Raw genomic sequence first — 16,713 nt, 5'->3', positions numbered from 1 at the left:
GCGGTGCCGGTAGTACAACAGGTGGTGGGTGGTGGGTAGAGGTGGTGCTGGATTTGGGTTTTCGACGGTTTTCGGAGGCAATGGTGGCGGTGAAAGGTGGAGAAATCATAGAACAACAACTAACTAATAGGAAGAACGAAACTTACGGTCCAACTTTTCACCAACACCAAGAACTTCCTGCACGTTGTGAGTCATTATTTGGTGTACTTCATAAAGCTCATCATTCAACTTAGCAATATTCCTTTGAGTTCTAATGTCCTGGTACAGTTTCTTAGTCCTCTGTATAAATGTATCTATTGAAAAAAAGAATGCGTTAATCAACTAGAATGTTAATTACCCGTAAACAAAAATCAAAAGAGGTAACATCTACAAAAAAATGTGTTTTCGACAGTTTTCTACCAAAAAGAATGTGTTTTCGACGGATTGGGGCGGTGATGATGCAAAAACAAAAACGCATATTTTGATGACGATGGCGCGGCAAGTATGGTGGAGGGTAGGTTTTTGAACGTGCAACCCCACTTTGCAGCCTTTGATTATCGGAAAAAATCTGAGCCAAACCCCGTTTTTTCAAGAATCCACTCATTGTTTTGATTTTTGTTTGTTTGGTTTATATTTTTTTTCCAGTCGATGATGATAGCAAACTATCTGAGACGCTTACTGAGTTGCGATTTCTGGTTGCGTTCTTTCTGCGTAAAAATATTAAAAAAAAAAGCTAAAACCGTAAACTTTTTAACGTAAAACATAAATTTTTAACGTAAAACGTAAATTTTTAACGTAAAACGTAATTTTTTTAACGTAAAACGTAAAAAGTTTAACGTAAAATGTAGAAACGTAAAAAGTTTAACGTAAAATGTAAAAACGTAAAAACGTAAAAAGTTTAACGTAAAGGTAAAACGTAAAAACGTAAAAACGTAAAACGTAAAAAGTTTAACGTAAAATGTAAAACGTAAAAAGTTTAACGTAAAAACGTAAAACGTAAAAAGTTTTAAGTAAAACGTAAAAAGTTTAACGTAAAACTTAAAACGTAAAAAGTTTAACGTAAAACTTAAAACGTAAAAAGTTTAAAAAGCTTAACGTAAAACGTAATACGTAAATTTTAACGTAAAACGTAAAAATGTAAACGTAAAAAGTTTAAAAAGTTTGACGTAAAAACGTAAATTTTTTAACGTAAAACATAAAACGTAAAGTTTTTAACATAAAACGCAGAAATTTTCCAAGTAAAACGTAAAACTTTTTGTACGTAACTTTTAAAACGTAAAAAACCGTGTGATAAAACGACGCCTAAACAAGGGGCGTGAATGCGGCCCATAAGAACGCCGCGAAAAAAACGGGACGTAAAAAACGCCGCGTTAAAATGGGACGTAAAAAACGCCGCGTTAAAAAACGACGTTTGAAAAAGCCGAGCGTAAAAAACGGCGTGCAAAAACGACCCGTTAAAAAACGATGCGTGAATAAGCCGGGCGTAAAAACTGAAAACGTAATTTTTTAACGTAAAACGGAAAAATTGAATTTTTTAATGCAAAACGTACTATTTTTAACGAAATGACAGCGCGTTAAAAAACGACGCCTGTAAAAGCCGGCCGTAAAAACGGAGCGTTAAAAAAAACGGCTCTTCAAAACTTTTTTTTTTAAACAAATCTTAAAAAAAATTATTATAAAAATCTGATTTCAAAAAATTATATAACAAAAAAATTTGTTTCTTAATAGAAAATAAATTAAGACAAAAAAGTAATTAATGAATAAGACAAAAAGACAATTAAAAATAATATATATAAAAAGACAAAAAAAAAACCAATTTGACTTATATACCCTTTAACAATAAAATATTAAAAACATAATAAGACAAAAAAGTTTTAATATTAATTTTAACTACTTTTAATTTTGTCCATCCATCTACTTGATATAATTGCTAGAAAGTGGTTCTCGTGGGTCTTACAACTGGAGGTGGTTTTCATTTTAGCGATCCCCTATATATATATATATATATATATATATATATATATATATATATATATATATATATATATATATATAGGGTAAGGTTCATGCGAGAACCACCCTTATTGCGAGAACCGCGAGAACCAGTGTGAACGGGTGGCATTATTGTAATTACATGGAAAACTTAAAAACACCCGCTTCCTTCGTTAAGTTACAAATATCAACGGACGTCAAATAGAAAATAAAATACACACCAAATAACATCTCACGTCCGATAAAGTCACAGCGATTCATACGAACAATCCACTCTAATCCATTCTTCGAAGGCGATTTATACGAAAAAATATTCTTCAGAGAGATTTATACGAAAAATCGATCCTGTACGCTCAACAATATCACAAATCTGTCATACAAATCGCCGTATCGTCATACATCCGAGGAATTAGGGCTAATTTGAAAGAATTCGTCGATTTTTGATGCACAATTAGGGATAATCTGCACAACTAGGGCTAATCGGAATAGCGATTCATCACAATTCATCAATCGTCGGAAATCAAGCGCCAATCCACTATTTTGTAAGTGTATTCGATTAAGTTAATACGACTGTTATTATTAGACTCATATTGTAAGTGTAATCGATTATGCTAACACGACCGCACTAGTTTGCAAGTGTATTCGATCATGTTAATATGCCTGTTATCATTAGATTCATACCTGTATTATTAAGAACTGTGTTTCATATAATGGATGTTATACAAATGATGATGATATACAAGTGACTTTGATATGTTCAACTTATTAGATTCATGCCTGTATTAGTTTTATATAACCGATGTTATACACATGATGATGTTATACAAAATGCGTTTGATATGCTCGGCAACACGAAGTTCGAATTGATACATTTATAATCTAAGTTTGTTTCTAAGTTAATGCACATGTGCATAATTATCAACACATATGTAGTTTGTTTGATTTATTTAACATAATATTAAGGTAAGTTTGTGTAATGAACATTTGTGCAATTGTGCATTACTCGTCGCCAGTGTACACAGAACCGTGTATCAAGGTGTTTCACATACACGTGCACATGTGCATAGTGTACACAGAACCGTATATCAAGGTGTTTCACATATACGTGCGCATGTGCATAGTGTACACAGAACCGTATATCAAGGTGTTTCACATACACGTGCACATGTGCATATTTGTTTTTTTTATTTCGGCATTATGTAATTAAAAACGACACTATCATAATTAATAATAGAACATGATCATAAAGTAACATTGTGAGAAATACAGATACGTAGTGTTAAATATAGAAGTATCAAGTACATATGTATATATATATATATGCACATGTGCATATGTTGATATGCATGTGTGTACATGTTATTATGCACATGTGCATATATTAATATGCGATTGTACATATGTTAAAAAACGCATATGTGCATATTTTGTATGTCGACGATTATAACGACTATACATGTGTACATATTTTTTATATGTGCATATGTTGATATGCACATGTGCATATTTTGTATGCTTATGATTATAATGACACATATGTGCATATGTTGTTGCATTGATGAATGAATCATAAATTAGTTGATGAATGTATCATAAATTAATGTTGATACACACGTTACTTGTAGATAATCAATGGAGAAAACGCAAAAGAAAGTAACATTTTTACTGAGGTCAAGAGATGAAGGATCAACATGGATGCCTGACGCGGCTGAAGACGAATACAAGAACGATAAGCCAAAAGGTTATAGTTTGTTAGTTATATAGTTTTTTTTTATTGTTATTTTAGAGTATGGGTACATGCACATGTGCATGAATGTTTTTAAAATTATTTTTTTATTGTTTAACCGTTACAAATTGAACTGTAGGCATATTGAAAAGGAAGAACAGAACGAAATCTGAGGATGTCAGTACAAGGAAAAGTAAACGAAAACATAACGAAACAACTGAAGACGTCGAAGGAGATAAAGGTGTTGAAGGAGTCCATACCAGGAATGAAGGAGCTCGTACTAGGAATACAAGGTCCGTAAAATCAAAAAGCACGCCAGCGGGAAACAACGAGGTGGATATGGAAGATGTTGATGGTATGTGTTATTAAAATAATTAACCATAATTTAAAATGCATATGCGATTATTTAAAATGCATATGTGATTTATTGATGTAATTTTAAAATGCATATGTGCTTTTTAAAATGCATTTGTGATTCTTTGAAATGCATTTGTGATTTATTGGTGCACAAATGTGGGTTTTATAATTATTTTGTTTTTAATTGTCTGCACATGTGCATCGTAATGATTTATTAAAAAGAAAATGTAATGCATTATAAAACAGAAACTAACAGAAAACTACAATGCATTATTAAACAGAAACGAAGAACCGATCAGTTATAACGACGAATAAGACAGTAGACAGAACGGAAAAAAAGCCAGTGATTCAAAGATCTTTTCGGGCAGTCAAATGGCGTTCCATACGTACACGTTTATCACCACATCAACTTCTGAGGGGGGTAAATGCAATGTCAAACAAACAGAAGCAGACAGTACAAAACATGGGGTTCGGGAGTATATTAAAGATCAAAACAGACAGCATACCAGGAAGACTGGCACATTTTGTAGTAGATCATTTTAACCAAAGAGACATGGTGATTAAGCTGAGTGTAGGTAATATAGAGGTCAACGAAAATGTAGTAAGCGGGTTGTTAGGATTAAGAAACGGTGGGGTTGTGCTGAATTATCAAAGAAAAGAGAGCAAAAAAGGGAGAATTAAGGACAAAACAAAGAAAAGTGAAAAGAATGAGGAAACCAAAAAGCACGACGATGAAGAACAAGTGAACGTAGTTAAAGGGACAAAGAAAGTGAAAAAAAAGAAAGGGAAAACACGCAAAAAGAAAGAGGTAAAAGGTGAAGAGGATTTAAAAGGCAAAGCAATCGATATAAACGAAGAAGAAGGAGACGACAAAGATGAAAGTCGTGGGACATATGCCATGTGGACCCATTTGTACGAAGGGTGTCCAATGACACCAAGTAGGATAGTTGAAAGAATAGTATGTAATCAAGATGACGACGGGGTATTTTTCAAATACGATTTTTTAGCGTTGTTTATGAACACGATGGTAGAGACAAAGAAAGATGGGACGTGTAGAACCGATTTTCTCGAGTGTTTAAACGAAAACATCGCCTTGGAAAACGTGAATTGGTGCAAATTTATATGCGACACAATCAAGAACAACAAGGACGGTTGGCAGCGAGACAGCAAGTCCATATATTTCAATGGCGCGCTCACCATTATGGTGGTAAGTTAACTGTCATGTTTGTAAATTGTATAACGTATTATTATTATTATTTTGTTTATATAATTTTGTAATGTATGGTGATAATGCACATGTGCAGTTGATATACGTGGACCAAACCTTATGCGGACATATAAATTCAGTTCGCACAACAAGTCCGTTGTCGTTTTGGACAAAGGACATGTTGAGTATTAGGGAAAAATACGAGATAAAAAATGGGGGGTTTGGGAAAGGATTGTTACGAGAAGGATATATGGAGGATATACTTTCAGGCAGTGTTTCATTAAAAGGGGACGGATCAGGGGCACATGTGACAGATGTTAAAGGGGTTGGTGTCGATGTCCATGTCAAAGACGTAGATAGGGGAGTAGATGATGAGGGTTCTGTCAAGTCGGATGATAACGGCAAAATTCAACCAGAGTCATTTGAGGTATGTATAATAGTTATGATAATTTGAGAATGCACATGTGCATAATTGGTTATAACGAATAATGATATTTATGAAAAAAAATGCACATATGCATTAGTATAATAAAAAAAGGTGGATACAAATATTACGTAATAAATAATAGTTAAAATAAAGTTGATGCACATAAGAAAAAATGCACATGTGCACAATGGTTTGGTGGTGTCATTAAAGTTAGTAATTGCACTAGTTTTATATAATGCACGTGTGCATAATGAATATAAATAATTCGTAACATGTAACGAATATAACAAATAACTATTAGATTGTACATATTAGTTTTATTACATTTACACGTGCTCGTATTCAGGAACATATTGGATTAATCAAACAGTTGATGGACGAGACATTGAGGACGAAAGCATCGTTAGATAAAAAGTTGGATGAAGCATGTTTAAAATATCCAAACAACGAGAATGTGATAAAGCTTGTTAGGCAGTATGACAAAGCGTTTAGCGGCGAACATAAGATGTCAAAACTGATAACTGTTACGGGTACAGCTGATAGTAGCAAAAAAGACAAAGAGTACACCATGACGGGTCATGTGGAAGGAGTGAAAGGATCGATGGAAGGGGCGGGTAAGCTGGCAGAAACGTTGACGGATGCGGACAGAGGTGTCGTTGACGAACAAGGGGAGGGAAAACCGCATGATGAAAAGGAAGTGGATTTTTCGATACCAAGTTTCATGTTGTTACCACAAAGTTCACAAAGCTCGCCAAGTCTAGAAGCCGAACCAAGTGTGCATGGGAATGCTATTGAAATGAATGAACCACTGAACGACGATGAGAAACTGATATGGCAATACTTGTTGACGGTTATGGACGATAAACGATGGTAAGTATAATTACGAACGTTGTGGTTTTATTACATGATTTGTATTGACGTTATGACAAATTGAGGTACAAACTTGTGTTATAGGGGAGAAAGTAATAAAAAAGGCGATAGAAAGAATGATGACGATGACATAGACGTCCAAGATGAGTTGACGGAGGTGAAGTGGACATTCAAGTAAGTTACATATGCATTACGACTGCTATTACTTGTAATATTAATGTTATCATTGTTAAGATTCATATTATTATGTTTGGTTGATGCACGTGTGCATATACAATTATGCATTATGACATACGGACACCATATGTCATATTAGTTATATTATTATAAAATATTGATCAGAATGCATGTTATATGTTTGATGCACATGTGCATAAAAAAAAAACTAATGAAACGTATGTGACGTATGCAGCAACTATATATTTGAAACTCAACATGGATTGTCGACCAGAGCGTTTTGGATAAACACACTTGAAGAAGGAAAGTGGGTCTCTCAGAACGTAATAGATTGCTGGGCTGCACTGTTGAACTATACGGAGAAGAAAGAAAAACCGTCAGGGAAAAGGAGGTTATGGTGCTATACCACAACAATCGTAAGTGTGTCATAAATTATGATTAAAAACAATTGTGAATACGTTAAATATTTTTTTTGTGCATGACGTGTATTGATGTAATATGTGCAGCCAGAGTTTATGCTAAAGGCGAAACAAACAGAAAAAAGGGCGTATGCAACAATAACATCACACCTGAAAGAGGTAGTTGAGTGTGACAACGAGCTGCTGAAGTTGAGAGATTTCAACATTATAATTGTACCAATGATTGAAAGAAAACACTTCTACATAATTTGTTTTGATTTGGATAACGCAACGGTTGAAGTGGTTGATAACATGCATGAAAGCTTCGCGTACTACAAGATGACATCAGGGAAAGGAACAAGTTTTAGAAGTTTAGGATCGCCTTCTAAAGTGGTAAGTATGTATTTTATATTTAGTGTTATAATTGTGAATAATTATATTGATTTATGACAATATATTTATGCATTGCAGAAACATTACGTTGTTGAGTATTTGAAGCATGTCGGACACCCAGCGGCATCACGCATGGTGAACGCAAGTGTGACAAGAAAGAGGCTGGGATGGGAAACAACTGACAATTTTATTGACTGCGGTGTGTTCACAATGCGACACATGGAAGCGTATAAAGGCAGTGACGTTAGCTTTGAATGTGGTTTTAGTACCAATAAAGCCGTTCAGAAGATGCAGCTGAAAAATTTGAGAATGAAAATTGCGACAAAGCTGCTGCTGTCAGACGTAAACGTATACAAAGAAACCGTTATGGAGACGGCAAAAGAGATGATAAATGGAATGAGAGATGAAAGGGTGTTGAAGCTGTTAAACGAAGAGGCATCGAAACAAGAACAATGTTGGAGGATGCTTAGCAAATGGAAAACAGATCAGAAATAAGCCGTGTGTGTAGGTTACAACTTATTTCACATTTCATGTTGGTTGTTGTTTGGTTATACATTTTACGCGATTGGTTGGTTAGACGTGGGTAATTGTTGTTGTGGTGCGGGTTGATAACAGTAGGTACTTGGTTAACTTCTTAGTTGACAATTGCTATGTGTACTGGTTGATTTGACATGCATATGTGCATGGCTAGACAGTTTATGTTCTAATACTTCACGTTCTATGTTTGGTTTACATCAGTTGTTACTTAGTTGATAGTTAATTAGTTATTAATTGATAATAAATTAGTAGATAGTTGGATTATGTTATGGTCGATTTGATATGCACGTGTGCAGTGATATGGTTGAATAACCCATATGCACATGTGCATAAAGTGGTATAAATGCATGTTATTAGTTAAACATTTATATGTTTGTTAAAATGTGTAATGTTACATCGATTAATAAAATAAATGTTGATTAATAAAATAAATGACCTGTATGCACATGTGCATACAGTAGGTGCGTAAAAGTGATAAAACACACGGGTCAAAGTTAAATTTTGTATACTTTGTTACATTTGTGTATATTTAACAATTTTTTTTTTAATTTTTATTAGTAAAAGTACAATGTTAAGCAATATTATATATATATAAACAAGTAGTTAAAAACGGTATATACAACTTCTAAATACATATGCACATGTGCATATGACAAGTTAAGAATCAATATCAACACTAATATCAACACTGTAAGTCAAATGGGTACTAAAATAGACATTGGTATTCATAATTAGATAAGTCTGGTAACCATAAGTTGTAATACATAATACGTTAATTCAAGAATCACGATCTATAATCAAGAATCACGAGCTATGTTGGATGGTTTGCGACGTCTAGTTGAACGCCTAAGGCTCTGATCATGTTCAAAAGACTGTTCAGGTGCACGCCTAACATTTGTCCGATCGGGTACTAGATCGGGTACTACGGGGGGGTTTTGCATGGAGACAGGGTGTTCAGATGCATCGTAGTCAGAAGAATCATAATCATCGATATCATCATTGGTGTCATCGTCGGTGTCGTCGAGATCAACACGAGTACCGTCGGAATCGGAATCGGAATTAGACGAAGACGAGGCGGGTAGTCCGGCGGCAATAGCAGCGGCACGTTTAGCTGCTTGTGCAGCAAGTTTGGCAGCTTTGATTTTCTCGCAGTTTCGAGATTCGTGGTCAAACACGTACTTGTTGCATTTGTTGCATAAGCGGGCGGCTTTTTGTCGTTTACCGGCCTTCTTCCGTTTATCTTTAATGTTTTGACCACCGGGACCGATCCGTTGTTTTTTGGTCCCACAACCTTTGTTTCTAATACCTTGCGGAGGATGGACACTTGTGCTTAGATTTGAAGGTATGTTTAAGATGTCACTGATGTTTGCAGTTTTTTGAACGGAACGAGGCTGAGGCTCACACGGGAACAATTCAAATACGCGGTTTCTGATGCGTTTGATCTCGGAAGACAATGAACGTAGCTGATCAGGATTGCGTCTGAGTCGGTTCGTGCATTGAGTGACTAAATCCATTATTTCGTTGTGGATGACAGCAAACTCACTGTTGTTAGATGAGTATATGTTAGATACGCTATGAACAGCTGACGGGAGTGCGTCTCGTTTCCAACGTGAAATGATGTAGTGGGACGGTATCCGTTCAATTTGGTGGTAACGGAATATACAAAATACATGTCGACATAGGTATCCAATACGAGTGAACCCAAGACACGTACAGCTTACTGTTTGTTCAGGTACATTGAGCGACACCTGCACATGTGCAAACATATATGATAAATAGAATAAATACACGAAAGGTAATAGGAGCAAGTGAAAAATTTATAATGTACAATTGAATAAGTTCAATGTATATTAAAACAATTGATTCAAATACATTCAAATACACTGACTCAAAAAAATACATTGTTTGATATATGAATAAGTGAATGACATAAGATAAAATTTGACACATGCACATGTGCATAAAAAAATTAGTCAAATAGATAGTTATAATGGATGTAACATAAGACAAGTTAATCAAACAGACGGTTATAATAGATATAACATGACAAAATTTGATATATGCACATGTGCATAAAAAAAATAATCAAATAGACATTAGAGAGTTATAAGTCATAATAGATATACTAAGTTATAATATATATACTAATGTTAATATGTAGCAATGGTATATTGGGGTAAGGACATACCTCGAATTCGTTGACATAAGACATGTTTGATTTACAGTGACGAACAGTGTAATTTTTTACGTCCATCGTCCCAGGACGTTCAATCGGCATGCAATGGAACATTCCCATGTATATTTCTTTTCGAACTTCAAGAAACATGGACCATGTATATGTTTCGGACGCGTGTGCCTCTATGCGAAGACCGGTAGACAAGCGAGGGGTCGACATGTCGCTTTTAAATTCAAGATCTCGTTGTGTGTGCCGTTGAGCATCGATACTGGTTTCAAAACACATTAAAAATTGGACCAGTGTGTTAGTTTCTGACGAGTTGACTTTAAAACGCGCATTTGAGCTCTCACATCTTGACGTAGTCTTCATCAAGCAACACATCGGTATCTCTCTAAAATAACAAGGGACCCACTCATGACGTATAGCAAACATCTCACAAAGCCACGGATGATTGTCAAGGTGATATTCATCCATTAACACATGCCATCGTTCTTCGAATGTTTGTGGCGTGATGAATAGATTCCACACAAGCTTATGTATTGACGAACGAAGAGTGGTATTATCAAGGATGTCGTTTGAAATCTGTAGATGAGGAAACATGAATAATAAAAAGTTGGATTATTTAATCACATTATACGGTTTATTTGGAAGCATGTTAATATTAAAAAATATAGTGTTTACCTTGGACGGAAGTTTTCTCATTATGTGCCACATGCACAAACGATGGATAGAGGTTGTGAAAACAGTTGATACAGCTTGTTTCATTGGCGCGTCTTGGTCAGTGAGAACAAAAATTGGTTGTTTCTTATGTGCAGCCAGAAAGGTGTTTAGTAGCCATGTATACGACTCTATAGTCTCGTCATATAACATGCCGGCGCCAAAGATAACACATTTTTTGTGATGATCAACTCCGGTGAATGGCACAAAAATCATTTTATATCTGCAAATAAAACATATGATATTAAAAAATTATTAATAAATAAAACATATGAAAAAGTATGGCATCTTACTTGTTGGTGTCATATGTAGCGTCGAATGCACACACATCACCAAAAGCCTCGTAGTTTCGCAGTGATACGAAATCAGCCCAAAAGAAAGATCGCAACTCATTGTCAACTATGACACAATCAAAATAGAAATCATTAAGATTGGTAACTCGAGACCTCATGGTATGTAAGAGGATATCAGCATCGCGTTCACCGATGAATGCACGTATGTCTCGAGAGCAATTTTTGAAATCTTCTGTCGTGCCACGAACATTTTGAGGTCCACCTTTAAGTGATGCTTGAATGTTATGTGCAACAGTTGGGCCGATTTTGTTAAGACTAACTTTGTGGATGAACTGTTGCTCCTCAAATCCAAGTTTTCTGTTTTGTTTTAACATGTTGGCATGATCGCTACTAATCATGCAATGATTGTGCGCGGCAATGAAACCATATATTGTGTATTGTTCGGTAGCACGATCATATCTCACTTTGATACGCGCACGACACCCGGAGACTGTGAATCGACTTCGCCTGCGTTGTTTCTTGGATTTATCGTATATGGTTGGAGCATTTTTGGATGGAGCATTGGGGTCAGTTTCTGGGACCCGTGGTTGACCTTCTCTAGAACATAATATATATCTATGAGTGCATATTTTCATGTTAGGATTGTCATGATATTTTTTGTTCTTTGACGTGCCAATACGTGTAGAAAACCCAGACTGTGTAGCATACGTGTTGTACATCATGACAATATCTTCCCAGTGAGTAAATGTACTGGGTACAACAGGAAGGTATCTAGCGTCAACTTGGGGTACCCAATACGGGGTGCCATTAGGTGTAGCATGTATGGAAGTTGTAATTGTTCCTGTAAGATATATTTAATAAATTAAAAAACAGGGAGAAATTATTGATAAATTAAAAAAAGTGACATAATGTTATACAGACGAATAGTATGATGGTAGTTAATATGCACATGTGCATTGGCAGTTAATGTACAAAAAAAGTTATTTTGTTTTTTTTTTTTTTTTGTTACAATCATAATGCACAGTTGCATAAATTTGCATTGCGACGTAATTTGAGTTATGATGCATAATTTGTAATATAAGGCAATTAACACAATGAACGTGTGCATATAACATTGAGTATTCATAATGTACATCACAAAAACAATTGTAAATGTGCAGTTGATACAATGCACATGTGCATGAAATATCGAATAATCATAATGTACGATATAAAACAGTTGTGAACAATATAAAACAGTTGTGAACATAATACAAATAAGTATATAGTTGAACAAGTCACATTTTTCATAAAATTGACATAAAATACCTTTAGTTTCAAACCGGATGAATTGCAAGTTTTGATGATCTGTGCTTGTAGGTGCTGTACCGGTAGATGTGGTGTTACCAGTAGAAGTGGTGTCAACTGATAACGATTGATCGAGTAAATTAGCAGTATCAGAGCCTACATTGCCTGATGAAGTAAACATTGAATCCAACGTTTGTATTTCAAACCCATGAAGGGTGTGTCGACTTGCAATTGGGTTTGCAGCAGGTAAGGTAACTGGGTTTGCAGCAGGTAAGGTATTGATATCAGACGGGCTAACAGCAGAAATAGGGTTGACATTGGTATCAGACGGGCCGCAAATACCAGAATCGAGATGTGGATTATATGCAGGAGATGTTGTATGATGATCATCAGATGCCGTAGGTTCAACTCCAACACGAGAAGAGTCAGACGACGCCATTTGTGATCGAAATCGGAATCCAACCGTCGTAATCAGTATCCCAATCGAATCCCCCGTAAGATCGCCGCCGTGAAACTCACCGCCATAGTTTGTCGTCGCCCCGTCGCCGATCAAGCAAAATCTCCAGCGAAACCCTAGATTGGAAACCCTAAATCTTCAAAGACGATAGACGACAGTGAACAGGGGAAGGGAGCGCGTGTTTTTTATTGATTGTCAATTAATTACAAGTTTGCCATGTGTTCACATTGGTTCTCGCGGTTCTCGCAATAAAGGGTGGTTCCTAACGGATCTTTATCCTATATATATATATATATAAGTGTAAGTATATGGAGAAAACCAATTTTAGTGAGAAAACTTAGCAAACTAGAATATGTGGTCCACATTCACCCACATCACCTCATCCATACCCATCCTTTAAGGGTATTTTGGTCTTTTTGTTTCTTTCTTTGAAGATTGTGCTTTGTACTTTTCACCAACCATCACATTTCCCCACATCCCCACTTGATTATAGCCAACCCATCATCCATCACCTTTTGTACTTCTTATCATCCATCATATTTTTCAAAACTCCATTGTTCTCTTCTTCAACCATTGAAATCTGAAGATCGAAGATCGAAGCCATCCCTTCCAACCTTTGAAATATGAAGATCGAAGCCACCATCAATGCTCTGCCACCATCAAAGCTCTCAAAGATCGAAGATCAAAGCCACCATCCCTTCCAACCTTGAAATCTGAAGATCGAAGCCACCATTGAAGATCGAAGCCACCATCAAAGCTCTCAAAGAAAAGGAAGCTCGGTGTCATTTTAATCACATCTTTGTTTCTGTTTTTTAGAGAGAGAAAGCTAATGTTTTGGAAGGAGAGATAACAATTTTCATGTTGTTCACCTAGACACCAAGAACACACGCACAAGTGTGTGAGAGAGAAACAGGTTTAAAGATCTTACTTTTGTTAATTTATGTAATTTGTTTAGATTTATACTTTGTATAACGTTTGGTAGATTTAAAATCAGAGCTAGTTTGTTTATTTTATTTTTTAAATCAAGATCTATAAGAAATTTTTGTATGTTGTATTTCTCTCTTCAAAGTGTATTGATTTTTTTATGAAGATTAAAGTTAAATTTCTAAATTGTTTGTCCAGCGATTTTGAGTTAATGATTGCTTTTAGTTGGATTTTTGTGTGTGTGTGTGTGTGGGGGGGGGGGATGTGGGTGAGCTGGGTTTTTTTTAAGGTTTGTGAATTGGATTTGGTTTAATTTGTGTTCTAGTTTTGTTTAAATTCAGCATCATCATTGATGGTAGATAATTAGTTTGAAAATCCATAATTATTACGATGTATGTTTCATATTTCTTTGTTTTTTAGTTGTTTTTTTTGAATAAATTCACTCCGATATTACATTTTCATTACCTTTAGAAAGTTCATAATTTAATCGGATATCGGTTTTGTTTTACAAATAGAAATTCGTGTTTTTTACTGGCATAATTTGTTACATATGTTACATTTCTATCAGCTACATTTATGCGAAGAGTATATTGATATTTTTTACGAAGATTAATGTTGACTTTCTAAATTGTTTGTACAGAGTATATTGTTATTTTTACGAAGATTAATGCTAAAATTTCTAAACTGTTTGTCATATATGTTGTAACACGTGTTACACTGCGGGTTACATATGTTGTATATAGGGTGTTACATGTGTTACACCCAGTATATGAGACCAGCTTATTGTTTTTTTTAGATTGGCTGTTAAATGTTAAAACGTACAAACTTCATAATTTATTCGGAATATCTCGTTTATTTTACAAATAAAAAGTCGTGTTTTTTTTGTGGGATAATTAGCTACATATGTAGTAACAACATTATGCAAGTTACTTATAGATACCCCAACCCTTTTTTGGACACAAAGGGGGGGTGCACATATGTAACACATGTTTGTAACATGTGTTACACTAGAGAGGTAACACATGTATAGCCACGTTACACATGTTACATAGAAGATTAATAAGTTTTAACTATAGAATATTTAATATTGATGTACTTGTTTTGTTCATAGGTGGAAAGATGTTTTGTGTTCAAGATGAAGATGGTTATCAAGAAGCGAAACCCGCGGAAGGATTACAACGCATCATCAGGTTTTCGTGGTGACGATGGTGTTGTTGTGAAGGCAATTTTTAGAAGACCATTTTTAGAAGCATTACAACTATTGATATAAAATTTATTTTTATTTTCATTGTTAGTATGCCAATATTTGGATGAATACGGATGTTGTTGTGAAGGCAATTTTTTTTTTGGATGCAACAACTATATGTAACATGTGTAACCTTGACGTTGTAACACATGTAACACCTATATGTAATATGTGTAAGATTGCTATACATGTGTTACATATATACCCATATTGTAACATATGTTATAAACATGTGTTACATATGTCAGCCCCTTTGGTGTCAATTTAAACTTAGCAAAATTACATATGTAACAACATTACATCATCCAAAATGTCATATCAATGAACAAACAAGTAATATATGTAACTATAAGTATATGAGACTAGTGTAACAAATTAAAGGGACAAACGATACACTTCATGTTACATAAGTACCTAGACTTGTTATTAACAATGTTATTAGTAGATAAAAAAACTGCATTAACGTATATTTTTCACATTGAACCCAGCTTTTTGGTTATAAGCCTTACACATGGCAAGAAGTTCTTCCAGTGTGACGTATGATTTAACAATACTAGGATGATATTGCTCGTTGACATTCAGTGTCCACAATTTAGTGCCATTAGAATACTAGTAAATATGGTAACGTGGAGTATGTTCTATATCATCTGTGGACATAGGGACGGATGTTAGTATAAGTTTACGTGTGTTATGAACGTTGTAATACGTTTAGCACCCTAGGGTAACAAAAAAAGATCACACGTGACACTTGTCGTGATGTTACACATCTTAATTGTGTGTGCACATGTAACATCTTCTCTACAATGTATGTAACATCCTTAAAAGTTGTGTTCCTACTCTGCTTTATATTTTGTAAGTACTTATAGGTAAACATGTTTTAAAGATACAACCTGTAAAATGTGTTACACCAAAATGTTACACAAGTGTTTCCAGTTTTACACATGTTACATCTTCTGTAACTCTGCTTTATACATTGCAAGTGTTTCCTGTTTCCAGATTAAACATGTTTTAAAGATACAACCTGTAACATGTAAGTACTTATAGGTAAACATGTTTTAAAGATACAGTCGTATCACCTTACAAGTTATATGTTTTACTGACAAACGCCATTTCACACATGTTACACACTATAGAGCGAAACAACAGTATTGAACGTTGCTACACATTTCCCATTCTATCGTAACATGTGTAACCTTTTTGGGGGTATCAATGTTGTAGGTTTATACAGACTTAAATATATACAAATGATCCAAAAATGATCATACATGTGTTACCCTCTAGTGTAACATAAGTTACAAACATGTCTTACATATGTGCAACCCCGATTTTTGGTAACAAAGGGGTTGAACATATGTAACACATGTTTGTAACATGTGTTACACTGGAGGGTAACTTCTGTACAACGTCAAAGGTACCCACCACCTGCCCTTCATCGACTTCTTGTTCCCATTCTTCATCGGTTTCTCCATCTACCTTCTTTCGTTATCGTTCTGTTTCTTTATCGTTCTGCTTTCGCTTATTAGCCAGCTTACCCGTCACGGACCTGGTCA

General features: G+C 35.0%; 2 protein-coding genes and 1 long non-coding RNA gene across 3 annotated transcripts; all 3 read left to right on the top strand.

The window, feature by feature from the left end:
- Nucleotides 1-2,081: 2,081 nt before the first annotated feature.
- On the top strand, nt 2,082-5,715 carry LOC118481010. Its single transcript, XM_035976081.1, has 5 exons — nt 2,082-2,513; nt 3,597-3,712; nt 3,837-4,052; nt 4,336-5,261; nt 5,359-5,715. The coding sequence occupies exons 2-5, from the start codon at nt 3,604-3,606 to the stop codon at nt 5,713-5,715; spliced, it is 1,608 nt and encodes a 535-aa protein (XP_035831974.1). The 5' UTR covers nt 2,082-2,513; nt 3,597-3,603.
- Nucleotides 5,716-6,046: 331 nt separating this feature from the next.
- On the top strand, nt 6,047-8,158 carry LOC118480901. The gene is made up of 5 exons (XM_035975882.1): nt 6,047-6,558; nt 6,643-6,732; nt 6,971-7,151; nt 7,242-7,526; nt 7,605-8,158. The coding sequence occupies exons 1-5, from the start codon at nt 6,062-6,064 to the stop codon at nt 8,019-8,021; spliced, it is 1,470 nt and encodes a 489-aa protein (XP_035831775.1). The 5' UTR covers nt 6,047-6,061; the 3' UTR covers nt 8,022-8,158.
- A 5,318-nt stretch (nt 8,159-13,476) lies between these two features.
- LOC118480900 lies at nt 13,477-15,255 on the top strand. The gene is made up of 2 exons (XR_004864203.1): nt 13,477-13,906; nt 15,029-15,255. It is a non-coding gene; the product is annotated as an uncharacterized LOC118480900 (long non-coding RNA).
- Nucleotides 15,256-16,713: the final 1,458 nt, after the last annotated feature.

This window comes from Helianthus annuus, chromosome 8 (genome assembly GCF_002127325.2).
Source record: "Helianthus annuus cultivar XRQ/B chromosome 8, HanXRQr2.0-SUNRISE, whole genome shotgun sequence".
Classification (NCBI taxonomy): domain Eukaryota; kingdom Viridiplantae; phylum Streptophyta; class Magnoliopsida; order Asterales; family Asteraceae; genus Helianthus; species Helianthus annuus.
This window is presented reverse-complemented; position numbering and strand designations above follow the sequence as displayed.